We start from the raw sequence: 13671 nt of genomic DNA, 5'->3' as shown, positions 1-13671 counted from the left end.
CAGGCAACACCAAGATGGGCAGGAGTGTTGATGTGCTTGAGGGTAGAAAAGCTCTGCAGAGGGATCTGGGGAGGCTGGATTGATGGACTGAGGCAAACTGTATGAGGTGCAGTGGGGAGAAGTGCTGAGTCCTGCACTTGAGTCACAACAACCCAATGCAGTGCTACAGGCTTAGGGAAGACTGGCTGGAAAGCTGTCCAGGAGTAAAGGACACAGGGGTGTTGGTCAACAGCAGCTGAACATTAGCCAGCAATGTTCCCAGGAAGCCAAGAAGGCCAATGGAGTCTTGGCTTGCATCAGTAATAGTGTGACCAGCAGGACCAGGGAGATGACTATTCTCCTGTACGTGGGTGCTGGTAAGGTGAGACCTCAAATCCTGTGTTCAGTTTTGGACCCCTCACTACAAAAAAGACATTGAAGTGCTGGAGCATGTCCAGAGAAGGGCAATGAAGCTGGTGAAGGGTCTGGAGCACAAATCTTATGAGTAGCAGCTGAAGGAACTGGGGTTGTCTAACCTGGAGAGAAGGAGGTTGAGGGGAGACTTCATTGCTCTCTACAACTACCTAAAAGTTGTAGTGAGGTGACAGTTGGCCTCTTCTCCAGGTAACAAGTGACAGAACAAGGGGAAATTGTCTCAAGTTGTGTCAAGGGAGGTTTAGAACAGATATTAGGAAAAATATCCTCACAGAAAGGGTTGTCAAGCATTGGAATGTGTTGACAAGGAAGTGATGGAGTCACCATCCCTGGAAATATTAAAAAATGTGTGGGTATGGCACCTGAGGACATGGTTTAGTGGTGAACATGGCGGGGTGATAGGTTCATGGCTGGACTTGATCATCTTAGAGGCATTTTCCAATCTTAACAATTTCATGATTCTATGAGAACTGGGATATCAAAGAACTGAACTCAGAGTTATGTGTTCAGGAGTGACAGGCTTTTGTCCCCTGGTGTCATGTGTGACCTTCATCTCTGTATGTTCTTCTCTAGTTGGAGTATGGATATTCCTGGTGAGGTGGACAGGGCAGCAGAGAACTGTGGAGGAGGGCAGCAGAAGGCAAGGGCACCTAAATACTAAGCCAGGTGTTCACCAGAGGGGTCACTGCTGATGTGCTGTCCCAGCTGGCAGAGGCTGAGAGCTATACCTGACCCAGCTCCAGTCTAATACTCTGATGTATTCTAAAAACAAGAGCTTGCATGATTCAAGTGAAGAGGTGAATAGAAGTTATACAAGGTCTGCAGAGAGCAATGGGCAGGGGTCCAGCTGGGGTCAGGTGGTTTACTGCCCTCCAGCAGCATATACATCATTTGTAATAACAAAACTCACAAAGAACAAGTAGCATTGTAGCATTTTTTGGAGGGAAATGCTGTACTGCCAGAGGCAAGCATTTTTGGGGACATGGTTTAAGGTATCAAGACTGGCCATACATTCAGTCAAGCCCAGAACTACACTTTTCATATTAAAGCTACTGTGTTTTTTCACAGTAGCAGTGGTCTTGTAGAAAAATTTTCAGGTGATTTACAGAACTACTGCAGCCATCATAAATACATAAGCAAGCAATGTGGGCACAGTAGTTGGAGTATGCCAGACCTCTGGTTACTTGACAGCAGAGGGGTTCTTACTCATACCATGACAGCTCAGTGACACCAGACACAGAGAAGGTGCAGCTTACTCTGGCTCCACGAGAAGCTGCCACCAGACCCAAAAGAGAGTTTTAGTTTAATGAATCTGTCATGTCCTTGTACAGGAACAAGTGAACAACACCCACTTTCCTTGCAGTGCTTTATTAAAACAAGAACTCAGTTGCTCTGAGTTACTAGAGATGTATCTTCACTGCACAGCAGCCATAAGTGAACTGTAAATATACCAGGCATAGGCAGTTTTTTCAGAGCCTGGAAACATCATTTCTGTAGCACCAGAGCTCTGCAGCTGACCTAATAAATACTGGTGCTGGGCAGGACTAATTATCTCCAGTGCAGCATTGCCCTGCTGCTGTACAGCTTCCCACTCCAGAATTAGCTTAGCAGGGACTTTTCTGGGTGTCTGCACTGTCCTTCACGGCATGGTGGGAATGGGCCTGCGCAGTGCTTGGTGGAGGAGCGTCACATGCATGCACTGGACTGCAGTATTCCTCTGCTCTAAATGGAATGGGGAAGTGCTGGGCTCCAGAGCAACAAAGTCACCTAAGAGCTTCTTTTGAAAATTTGTCTTTGGCTTGAGTGAACTGTTAGTATCTTGGACCTAATTTTGGAACATCAAGCACTTGTCTCTTCTGAGATCAGTGCTTGATAGTTATGATGCCTCTGAGCAAAATGTTGTCTAGCATGCTCTGAATTTCTGTTTTTTTCTTTAGAGCAGTTATCAATGTTAGATCGTTACTAAATGGTGCTCCTCTGACCTGTTTGGGGAACAGACCTCTGTCTTTATGATCTTTTTGCCTAAAACCAAAATAATAATAAGTAGATGTTGGGAGGTGATGTAAAAAGGTGTGTGGAAAATAATTGGGGATTCTCTTACTCCAGATTTTGAAAATCAAATAAGACAAGTGAATTGATAAAACTGGCTCAGTGTCAGGTACTTAAGGGAGAAGATGACCACACATCCTGTAGCAGCTGGGTTTAGGCAGGTTCAGGTCCAGTTTTGTCTTAATACAGGTTAGTGCCTTTTGTGGAAAGGATTAGATGAGCAATTTTTGAGACCTAATCCTAGCTAGCTGTATAAACACAGTGCCCACTTCTGTTGGTCTGTAAGGAGCCTAAATTTGTTTGTCTCTAGATAACTTCAGAATCACTCTTCCCCTTAAGAGGAGTTGGGGAGATGGGGGAAATACCCTAGACCAAGATCATGTGTTTCTTTTCCACTAATCCTTCCCAATGTGGCTTTTCTCTTACTGTAGTACTGGATAAATGAATACACCTCCACCTTGGGGATTGGTGTTTTCCACTCTGGCATCGAGATCTACGGCAGAGGTACGAAGTATTTCCTTTTCGCTACTTGCAGAACATGGGGACAAGTGTATGGCTAGCCTGACACGGAAAAGCACTCCAAACTTACAGCTTTTGGCAAGGAATGTTTTGAGGAATGAAAAACTCAGCCAGTTCTCTTTTTAGAGTCCATTGTGCAGTCCAAGAAGAACTTGTGCAGTTCTGTTATGAACCCTGTAGCCCTTATTTTCAGCATGTAACTGCAGCCTCTATAGCTTGTGCAGGTTTGTAGCAGGGTGGCAGATAGGAGGAGGAATGCTGGAAAGCCATTCTGACAGTAGTGAAGGAGGGCATAGAGAATGAGAGAAATGAAGGAGGGGGAAGACCGGCAGATCAGTGATGTTTCAAGAGCAGTGCTGTTTTAATACCTGCATATGTGCTTGTGCTAATTTCCTGTCAGAGTAAATCTGTTTTCCATTTTGTTTTAATGAATGCCTATGGTGTAGAAATCTTGGAATCTGGATTTCCAGATTTTGGAAACTGTTCATTTGAAACAGCAGAGTTACATACAGAGAAAAAAAATGTCTTGTGAGACTTTTGAAATTGTCTGGATGGGGCTAAAGCTGATTAGAGCCACCCATTGCAAAAGGCACAGCCAATGGATCTGGGGAAACAGCTGTAATGCAGCAAAGGATGGACTAACAGCACAGACTTCTTGTTCCCTTCTTCAGCATTAAATGGGAATGACTTGGGCTACTCAGTCAGGGTGTTTGTAGTCAGTGCCATGCAGTAGGCAGAACCCCTGAGGTGCCATTTCCATCTCAAGCACAGAGGCTTTCACAGGCCCTGTGAGATGGCCTGTGTGATACTACGAGTACCACAAACTGTGTTTCACAGGCCATACAAGGTGGCCTGTATGACACAGAGGGACTCCCTGGCCTGACCTGTGTGCTGAGGCAGCAATGTGCAATCAGCCTGGCTTTTTGCAAAGACTTCCCACTCACTACCTGTAAATCCCTCCATAAGATTTGACTTCTTCCTACTCTAGAAAAGACTTCCAGCTCAGTGGCACCATTGGCAGCCTCTCATAGTTTATCCAGATGCCTTCAGTGCAGAACTTTGCACTGAGGAGAAGCCACCTGGATGGGCACAGAGGCAGACTGGAGAGCTTTCCTGGTGCTGAAGGAAAGCAGCAGTGTTAGCATGGAGGGAGGCTGTGAGGGCATCCTCAGTTTGGTAGGTAACCAGAGAGTGAAAACGGCTTTCAGAGTCTGACTTAAACAGATTTTGGCAACAGCCAAGCCCCTGGTGCTGATGTTGAGCTGTGCAGACAGCTGCCATAGACTTTATCCTGACATGACATTAATTCAATTACTCACGGTCTGTTTCTTTCCTTGTCAGAGTTTGCCTATGGAGGGCATCCCTACCCTTTCAGTGGGATATTCGAGATCACACCTGGCAGTGCGGTAGAACTTGGCGAGACCTTTAAATTCAAGTAAGGGCTCTTCTCTACATCCTCTCCTCTGTCCCTGGTAGCCATCAATGTAGGAGGAACAGGGAAGTCCTGTCCTCTGGGTCCCCCTTTAGCTCCCTCACTGCATCCTTTACAAGATCCCAATACAAAGGCAGCCCTGCAGGGATTTTGGAGGTGGATAAAAAGAGCATGTACATCAGACAGGGAACAGTACTGAAATGTGTTTGTCAGGAATTAAAAGCATGTTTACAAATGAATGCAGTTCTCTTTTCCCATTTTTTTTGTTTTCTGTGCTCCCAGTTTCACCTAACACAGAGAGCCAATGCACAGGAAAAAAAAATAAAACTTGTCTTTGTATGAGTACCACCTATTTGTGGATACTGCAAAGAGTTACCTGAAGTCATCTCCTGTGTTTGTTGCTGCTCTGTCACAAGAGATAGACTGGCTGCTGGAGGAGTCTGGGAGAATGCTGCATATGTTGTTCAAGGTGCTCAGTCTGTGGGACTGTGAGTCAAGGAAATGCCCATGGCACATGGGGCTTGACCTTCCCAGGCCACCAGTTTATGCTGAAGGTTGTTGGGGACTTTTAGAATAAGCACTATTGAGTGACTATTGGGAGAAGCAATAGGTTTCTGCATGTTTTCAGTCTGATCCTTCCTGGCCTACCCTGGGGGAACCCTCTCAATTGTGAAAAAAAGAATCTCCTCTGTCATAATGGAAATTTCTGTTGTGAGGTGATAGGCAGTGGGAGCAGACCCCCAGAGCTGAGACTTCCCAGGTGGTGAGTAGGAAGTTCTCAGGGCTGTTGCCTGTGCAATAACCTGCTTTGTGGAAAAACTGAGAATACTGTTCTGCAATTCTGTTAGTGAGAGTCTCTGATAGCCTCAGATATGCATGTCCATAATGTTTTAAGCCTGTCCTTCTTGCCAGTGTCTAATAATTTCCTTTTCCCTTGGTATGTATCACAGTCTTCGCTGTACCTTTCCATGTTTCCTGTTGTGTGTTTTGTTTTTAACTAGAGAATCCATTGCCTTGGGCACCACAGACTTCACAGAAGAGGATGTGGATAAGATTATGGAAGAGCTGGGCAAGGAATACAAAGGAAACGCATACCACTTGATGCACAAGAACTGTAATCACTTTTCTGCTGCTCTGGCTGAGGTGGGCACAGATGGGGGGGGGTTTATTTATTTTTTATTGCTTCATTTCTGTAGTAATGCTCACAGAAAGGGAACCGGGGTCAGCACAGGCTGCCAGGTTGGAGTACATAGTCAAACCTCCTGTCTCTGCCCTTCATGTTTTTGAAGCCTTTGCTGTTGAAAGGGATGGGATCAGGAGGTGGAGATGTGGCAGGTTTATCACATGTTTGGTTTAAACTTTATGAGAAATTAGGAGTGCCTGTAATTTGGTTCACTGAACAGGCACTGAGAAGGAATTGGAAGGACAAACCTGGTTAGCATGCAAATGTGCCTTTTAGTAACATAAATAACCTTTCATGATCTGCAAAGGCATAAAACTGGTTTATTAGTGTTCTGGAAACAAAAATCGGCAGAATTCAGGAAGCAGGTGTCCTTTTTGTTCATTTAATGTGTACCATCCAAAACCTGTTATAAACAAAAATGATTTTATCATAGACATCTTTGGTGCTTATTCATTTCCATGTTCTCAAAACTACTGTTTGTTAAAACAGAGCTGTTATTTCTCTTCAGAGACAATTGAAGCACAGAGAAGCATAAATTTTCCCTACCTATCTGCTGATTTGGGGTATCTGATCTTTTATTCCCAAAGTTCTGATTATTTTGGGGAAAAGCTGCCTTCCTCCTCACACCGTAGATGAGATGTTTGAAGTGTATTTCAATTAATGTGTGAGTATTCAGCATTTCTGTAAATCTGAATTCCAGATCTTGATCCAGTGCCAGAAAAAGGTGGGAAAAGCACAAGTGACCCTCCATAAAAACTGTTTCGGTGCTTTCCATAGTTGTTTTACAGCAAACACAAGGAGACAGTATCATTTGTCACAATAGAGTATGACTGCTGTGACAGTGAAACTTTCATTTCTCCTTTTGGAGTCCCCGTTCTCATTCATTACGCATCTCTTGCCTCTCTTCATCATATGGAGCAAGAGTCCTATGCCAATAACTTCTTTTGCCACAAGTGTCCATTCAGCCCCAAACAAGCCCATCATGGATCCCAACTGAGATGTGTAGAAAAAATACTATATGATTTTGTAAGAAATTCCCTAGTGAATCTAAAAATCATCAATTAATTTACAAGTGATCTGATTAGGCTCTTAGGGACACCAATTCTCCATTGGTTTCATCCTTACTAATTATATATAGAGAAAATTACTTAGTCCTTTCTGTAAATGTTAGCAAATTAAAACAAACAGGAAGGAATTGAATTGGTACAAACAGAGAATGAAGTTTCAAGCAATACAGAGCAAATCAGTCTTAGCCACACTAATTTGTAGTCAATCAAATTACTACAACAGAAAGCAGAAATTGTAAAAATTATGAACGAAACCCAGGAGAAACGTATGTGATTATCAGGAAAAGATTAAAAAAACCCTTTACCTGCAGCCATGAAATTAAGTCATTGCTTATTATGTGCTTTGATAGATAAAACTTCCTTGTGAGGGGAAGAAGAGGGGCAGACACTGATCTCTTCTCTGTGGTGACCAGTGACAGGACCTGAGGGAATGGTCTGAAGTTGTCTCAGGGGAGGTTTGGGTTGGATGTTAGATAAAGGTTCTTCACCCTTGGTGAAAGTTGGGCACTGGAACAGACTCCTCAGGAAAGTGGTCACAGTGCCAAACCTGACAGAGTTCAAGAACCATTTGGAGGATACTCTCAGGCACCTGGTGTGACGCTGGGGGCTGGATCTGTGCAGGGCTGAGAGCTGGAGTCAATGATCGTTGTGGGTCCCTTCCAACTCAGCATATTTTGTGTTTCTGTGTCCAAGCCATAAGTTCAAAGCCACTTTTCCTTGATTCTACTGCTACATATCAGTGAATCCCTCACCACCCCTTCCTTGTCCAGCCTTCCAAACACAAGTCAAGTAAGAGATCTTATAAAAAAAATAGTAAGGTATTTTAAATTTTGCTTTCAATATATCTTCAGTGACCATCTTTCTAGAAGAGGAATTCAGGGTTAAGTTTTCCTGCAAGAGTTTTCTTGGTGGATTCTGAGTGCTCATTCACTGCTCCATAACCTGTCTAGATAATAAACAAAAGCCTAAATGGCTAGTTCTGACACTTCTGCTCCCAGAAGCAGAATTTATTCAGGATTTATGTCAGTTTAAATAAACTCTTCATAGGCAAGCAGGACTTTTTGTTGCTGTTGCTCTTCACATATGCCTGTGTTTATCAACCCTCTCTAAAGCATTACAAATGCAAACCCAGAGGAACTGAACAGCAGGGCCAGGAGTCGAGTGGCCTAGATAGTCACTACTATGGGGATACAGAAAATGTTAGCTGAAATTGTTATAAAAGTTGCTGGTGGTAAGACACTAAGCAAAAGTTCTAGCCATTCAATATGCCTCAGTCAGCATGAGGAACGTGTGGCAGCCTTACAGTAGATATCTCCATCCGTTCTGGTAAACACAGTAATTTGGCAATCACCGTGTTTCAGAGCTGAGTGAGAAGTAGCACTGCTTATCTTGGGATTTTGCTGACCTCTTGGAGGAAAGACTACTTGAAATCTGTTGAGGCAGAACCTGCTTGAACTGAAAGCAATAGGAGTTTCTATTCTCATTTCACAACATCTGATTGCTTGCTTAACTTTACAGCTTAAGTGATTTTTTTTTTCTTCTTGCTGTAGTTTCCATTAAAACTAAACAAACCAAAACTCACCTCACTGGGAAGCTCCAGTCCCTTCCATGTAGAGCTATAAGATGCAGCCTCATGTGTGCAGAACATGCTGGCCAGATGATGACTGACCCACAAGCCTGTGTAGATATGTGTCACCACAGAGGGCAAAAAGCAAGAATGATACTTGTGCCCTAAAATTAATTCTGAGATGAGTCTCTTTAGTGTTTGTATTGCTCTTTTTTTCAGGTCCTCCATATTTGGCAGTTAAAGACAGTAAATGGGAAAAGTATGCAAATAATTTAAAGAAAATATATAGAAATTTTACTCAACATAATAGAGTTGTGCACAGGAACTGGAATTTAAATCAAGCCATGAATAAAAGCAGCCAAGAATTTTAAGGAAGTGTAAATTCTTGGTCTCCCTGTTGCTGTAGCTCAACTGAAAGGTGATGCAATCTGTACTGCAGTGCCCTTTCACCCCAGAGAGGGGTCAGGGTGGAGGATACTTTTTAGTTGGAAGGAGAGAATGACGCTGTGCTTCCAAACAGTCTCTTAGGCTTTTCTGCTCACAGGCGTAGGCAGTTGTGAGCAGTCAAAGAGATGGTTGTTCTGAGCCTTTGTGGATGATGCCAGGCAGGTCACTTTCCTACTCTGCAGCTAAGTATCCCCCTCTTGTATACTGAGTTATTTTCTGCCTTCAGAAAGGGCTCTGAAATCTTTTGATTACAGCTCTCTCATCTGCCAATGTTAATTATCTGATTTATGGTTTGTATTGTTCTGTTTTCAGCATGCAAAACCAGAGATAAAGCTTTATAGCCAAGTGGTGATGTATGAGTTAATGCATGTTTACACAAATCCATCTGGCAGGACTTGAGATTTGGTTGTAGGCCTGTGCTAGGTAGCTCTGTTCAGTAACCTTAATTTCATCATCTGGCTTTGGGCTTGCTAATTAGTCCATACAGATGTTACCCTGGTGAAAGGGCCATGGGCTGAGAGGATAATACCATCTGGTGACATAGACTGAGGGTAAATGTTGCCATATGTGCTTCTGGCTGAGGTCATGATTTGTCAGAGAGAGGGGAAAGGAGGTGTAAGATTGGCTCTCCTTGCTGTGTAAGCTTCCTCAGGATCACACTGTGAGACAACAGTCACATGTCCAATTGCCAGGACTGTAGGACAGGTTCCTCATCCTCAGAAGGACTGCTGAACCACAGGAGTCAGGCTTTATTTTCAGATTTTTTATTTTCCTTTCCTTTACCAGTGTTTTCTCAGCAAATAAAACACCCATTCAGAAATTCTCCATCTATGTCTGTTTAAGAAAGATTTTTCTGTGAAATTCCCATTTAATACAATGATGCTTTGGGTCCCACCATGGTAACTGCTACCTGTAACCTGTAACAGTTATGTGCAGGCTGCCTGCTAATGGTTAGGGGCATGTCTAAACCTATGATCATGACTCTGCCATTTGGCCATGCATCTTGAAAAATCCATAGACTATAGGAAGTCCAGAACATGCAGATAAACTCTGCTTAATCACTGGGCATGCATTTGACCTACTGGAAAACTCACTTTGCAGTGCAGCTGTGTTGCACACTTTGTGCTGCTGTGGCATTGAGCCTCTCCCTGCAATGCCATGCATCTCTTCTGAGCCTTCTGATCTTCCTGCCCACATTCACTTGTAAGCTGTGAGGGGCTTTGTTACTTTCTAATTGACACTTAGCTCTGACTTTTCCTTACTCCCTACTGCAGACTGCCAGGCATATTCCACTTACTCAAGACTTAGCTCTCTCCCTGCTTTGCCAGTTCCCTATGGACTTCTAATGAGCAGTGACTGGATCAAAGAAGCATGACTGGGTCTGCTCACAAGGCAGATCCTCTGGAAAGAAAACAGAATGCTCCAGTTTCAGCAGCAGCAGTTCAGGCTTCCATCTTCTCCAATGCCATTTCATGGCAGCCTTCTCAGTAAGTGATTCAGTGAATATGTTGCATAGGAGTCTCTTCCTGTGGATTATTCTTCATCAGGAACTGTGGGTTATTTAAGAAGTGAAGAACTACCAGAAAGCGTGTCTGCCTAGTAAGTGCCATACACCATGCTAATTAATTTTGAAAGAAGTTCTGATGTAAAGCAGGGCAGAATTTCCTAGTGCATAATCATGAGAAAGAAATCAGATGCACTCCCTGTGCATTTGCCCAGCTTCAATTTAAGGTCACTGGTACACATATAACGTAATATCCCTTTGCATTCTCCCTTTACCCTGACCATCTGTGTCACTGAGGAAAGACGAAGAGGAGTTTGTTTTAAGCAGTGACAATCTAGACAGGGTTGCCTCAGCCACTCTGACTCGTGCAACATGGAGTCATGATACCTGTATTTATAAACCACTTAAGCAAATTGTTTGTGGGTTAAAGTTCATTAAACTGGGATTAACAATTTGCCTACAAGAAGCTTACTACTTTCATGTTGCTTATGCTGACAGTCTCAAAAATCAAGTAGTAACCATACCATACTCCCTAAATAAACTGTCCAACAGTATGGCAATCCTTATGGAGGACTTACACTTGCAATTTCTGCAAATTAAAATCAGTCAAACCATCAGCAGCAGATCCGAAACTTCCCATTCTGTTGTGAGCTTATGTACCTTTCTGTGTTACGGTGCTCCAGTGGCATTTCATTCTGATGAAGTTATACATTAATGGGGAATTCAGTTAGGACACATCAGCACTGGATAAAACCCTTCTCTTTGATCATGTGTTTTTAAGTCACTTTGTTCCAAACAAGCCCCCATGTATAGTTAGAGCAATATGTTCAATATTATCAAAAGGCCTTTCAAAGAATTGCAAAATATTTATGTTTTTTATGAGTTGTCCTGGCTGATGAAAAAGGCTATTTAAACTCTTCCAGATGGAAAGAAATATTGGGTTTTGAGCATTAGAAAACCACTACAAAACAAAAACAAAGGCTAAAATAATTATTTCTTTCATAATGTGAGTTGTTGGTTTTCCAGATTCTTTCAGATTATGGAGATGTGAGATATAGCAAAAGGACAGAAGTTACAAACTGCTGTAAAGCAGACATAAAGGAAGAGGAATACATTTGTGGTTTCAGGGAAAAGCCAAACTCAAAGAAATTCCTGGATTATAAGTTCCCCTGCAAGGACCTACAAGTCTGAGGTCACAGTCTTGCCACTGCTTTGCAGAAGCAGTCATCACTGCAGCAGTGAACCACGAGGAAGTATGATGTGAGGTGCCAAGAAAGACTTGCAGTTATAGACTTTGTTACCAAAACTGTTCTTTGGGTATAGATATGGGTAGGAACACGCAGATACCAGGAATTGTGAAATTGCTGTCAGACGGCTCTTTTTTTCAGTGCAAGAGCGTGGCTCATGAGTTCCTTGCAAATATACAATACAATTTAGACTTGTAGAAGGCAGATGTTTGGTGAGGGAAAGGCATACTTGGCACATCTTGTGCTTCTGAACACACAAAAAGGTGAAAAGTTGATTGACAGGGTTCAAATGTGGGCCTATGATATGGGGATCCGAGCCCTGCTGACGCGTGGGCATATGGTGAGTTTACAGTGCCTGAAGACAGCTTCTGTAGAGGAGATAGCAGTAACTAGGGGATCAGAGGGAGGATGAAGATTTTCTGCTGTGAGGTTCTTTTCCAGTCTGACAGTTTTCCTCAGTGTTAAGTGTAAGGATCACACTGTGTCACTGAATCTTAGACTCTAATAAACCTTTTGCTGCTTAGCCCATTCATGAACAGAAGACAACTCATTTGACTTCCCACCAGCAATTTTCTATGCTTCTCAAGTTTCCTAAATAAACTATGGAGCTCTGTTCTTCCCAGACTGATGACAGTTGCTGCAGCACATTTCAGAAAAGGACAAACTGCCATGGGAAGTGAGAAAAACACCTGTGAATCAGAACCATGACTGAAAGATAAGTGGAATGCTTCAAGGAAACCACTCCTTCTCCTTTCATTAATGTGATTACTGCCAAGCAAATGGAATGATCCCTGTTTAAGGAAACTCTTCAGCACCTTGCTACAGGACATATTGCACATAATTACCGAAGAAGGGTGGCTTCTGAGCACCAGGGAAGGCATCCCTTTTTAGTTCCCAACAGCCTTGCTAGTGATGGAATAGCAATCAAGTCAGTGGGTCTTATGGGCTCTTTTGCTAATATATGAAGTTGATGCTTATCATAATTAGGAAATTAATTGAGAGGCAGTGGTTTGAGTCACCTTAGATACAGGTCGTGAAAGAACATTAGGAAAGCTTTATTTCCTGGTGCCCAAGCCAGTCCTCACTGAATCTGATGGAAAGCCTTGCTTCATTGCAGCAGTCTTTGAACACTGTTAGCTCTATGGAGAACAGGCTGTGTTTGTTTTCTGTTTTTTAGCTGCCATGTGTGTTTAGAAGAAGCTTATTTATAAAGATGTCCTGCTCCCATAAATTTATCCTCATGGTTTTAGATTTTTCCTATTGATTCTTCCTGTATGTATGCAGAATTTTGACTGCATGGAGTTAATTAACTGCTATATTGCATTCCCAATGTGGTGTCTCTATGGTAAAATGACATTTCTATGTGTAGTTTGTCTATTAGATGAGATTTATGAAGTTTTGGGGAATTTTTTAGAATGAAGGCTGCTATAAAAATATTTCCCCCCATCATTAACCTCTCTAGCCTTGCTATCAAGAATGAGTCCTCTAGCCCAACAAAAATTATTACTGGAATAACTCTTACATGGGCCTTTCAGCTCTCAGTTCATCTTCTTTCCCCTGTCTATCTACTTTTGCAGGGGAACAATATGAGGAGGCAAGTAATTTGAAACAGAAATCAATGCCTCCTAAGTGGCAAGTTTTTAGCACATTTCAATTTTTTGAAAAAGGGCTCATTTTGCCACATATACCTCTGCAGTTACTTTAGGTTTTCCTTTTAATGGGATCTATCTAGCAAAAAAGATTAAAACTGAATATATTTTAAGAAATTTTAAAAACATTCTTGTAAATGTGGGTGGTTTTATCCATCTAATTTATTTTCTCTGCCTTTTGCATTTGCCTTAGCAAACTGAAATCAGTGTTTCTTGCCTGTTATAAATAAGCATGATACCTTGGAGCTAAGTTAGTTGACGCTATCAGGGGAATTAATTTCTAGTCACACCATCATGGAACCTTCGAGTCTCTGTGCAAAGGCCTTCCAAGCATGCCTCATTTCCACAAATGAAGATGGCAAGAAAAACACTTGCCCTTTTCACCACTGCCTGTTGATAAATGAAAAGTGCCAGCAGTGCAAATGAACTGCCTGAGTGTGTTGATAGGCTTTTGAGACTGGCACTTTTCGCTTAGGAGTCCTGCCAACACTGTCAAACAGAAGGTCTTTCCCTGTTCCTATGAGTTCTTGTATTCTCCCTTCTCACTGTATGTCCATCTGCAGCCACCTGCCTCTCGCTAATATTAGGAAACA

The 13671-nt window shown here is 42.6% G+C and overlaps 1 protein-coding gene across 1 annotated transcript in view; it reads left to right on the top strand.

The window, feature by feature from the left end:
- The window catches only part of LOC139673139 (deubiquitinase DESI2-like), a 67448-nt gene that overhangs the window by 43742 nt on the left and 10035 nt on the right, over nt 1-13671 (top strand). Inside the window, exons 3-5 of the mRNA XM_071558210.1 lie at nt 2895-2967; nt 4324-4417; nt 5416-5557. Coding sequence (XP_071414311.1) covers nt 2895-2967; nt 4324-4417; nt 5416-5557 — 309 coding nt within the window. The remainder of the gene's footprint in view (nt 1-2894; nt 2968-4323; nt 4418-5415; nt 5558-13671) is intronic.

Source organism: Pithys albifrons, chromosome 6 (assembly GCF_047495875.1).
Source record: "Pithys albifrons albifrons isolate INPA30051 chromosome 6, PitAlb_v1, whole genome shotgun sequence".
Lineage (NCBI taxonomy): Eukaryota > Metazoa > Chordata > Aves > Passeriformes > Thamnophilidae > Pithys > Pithys albifrons.
This window is presented reverse-complemented; position numbering and strand designations above follow the sequence as displayed.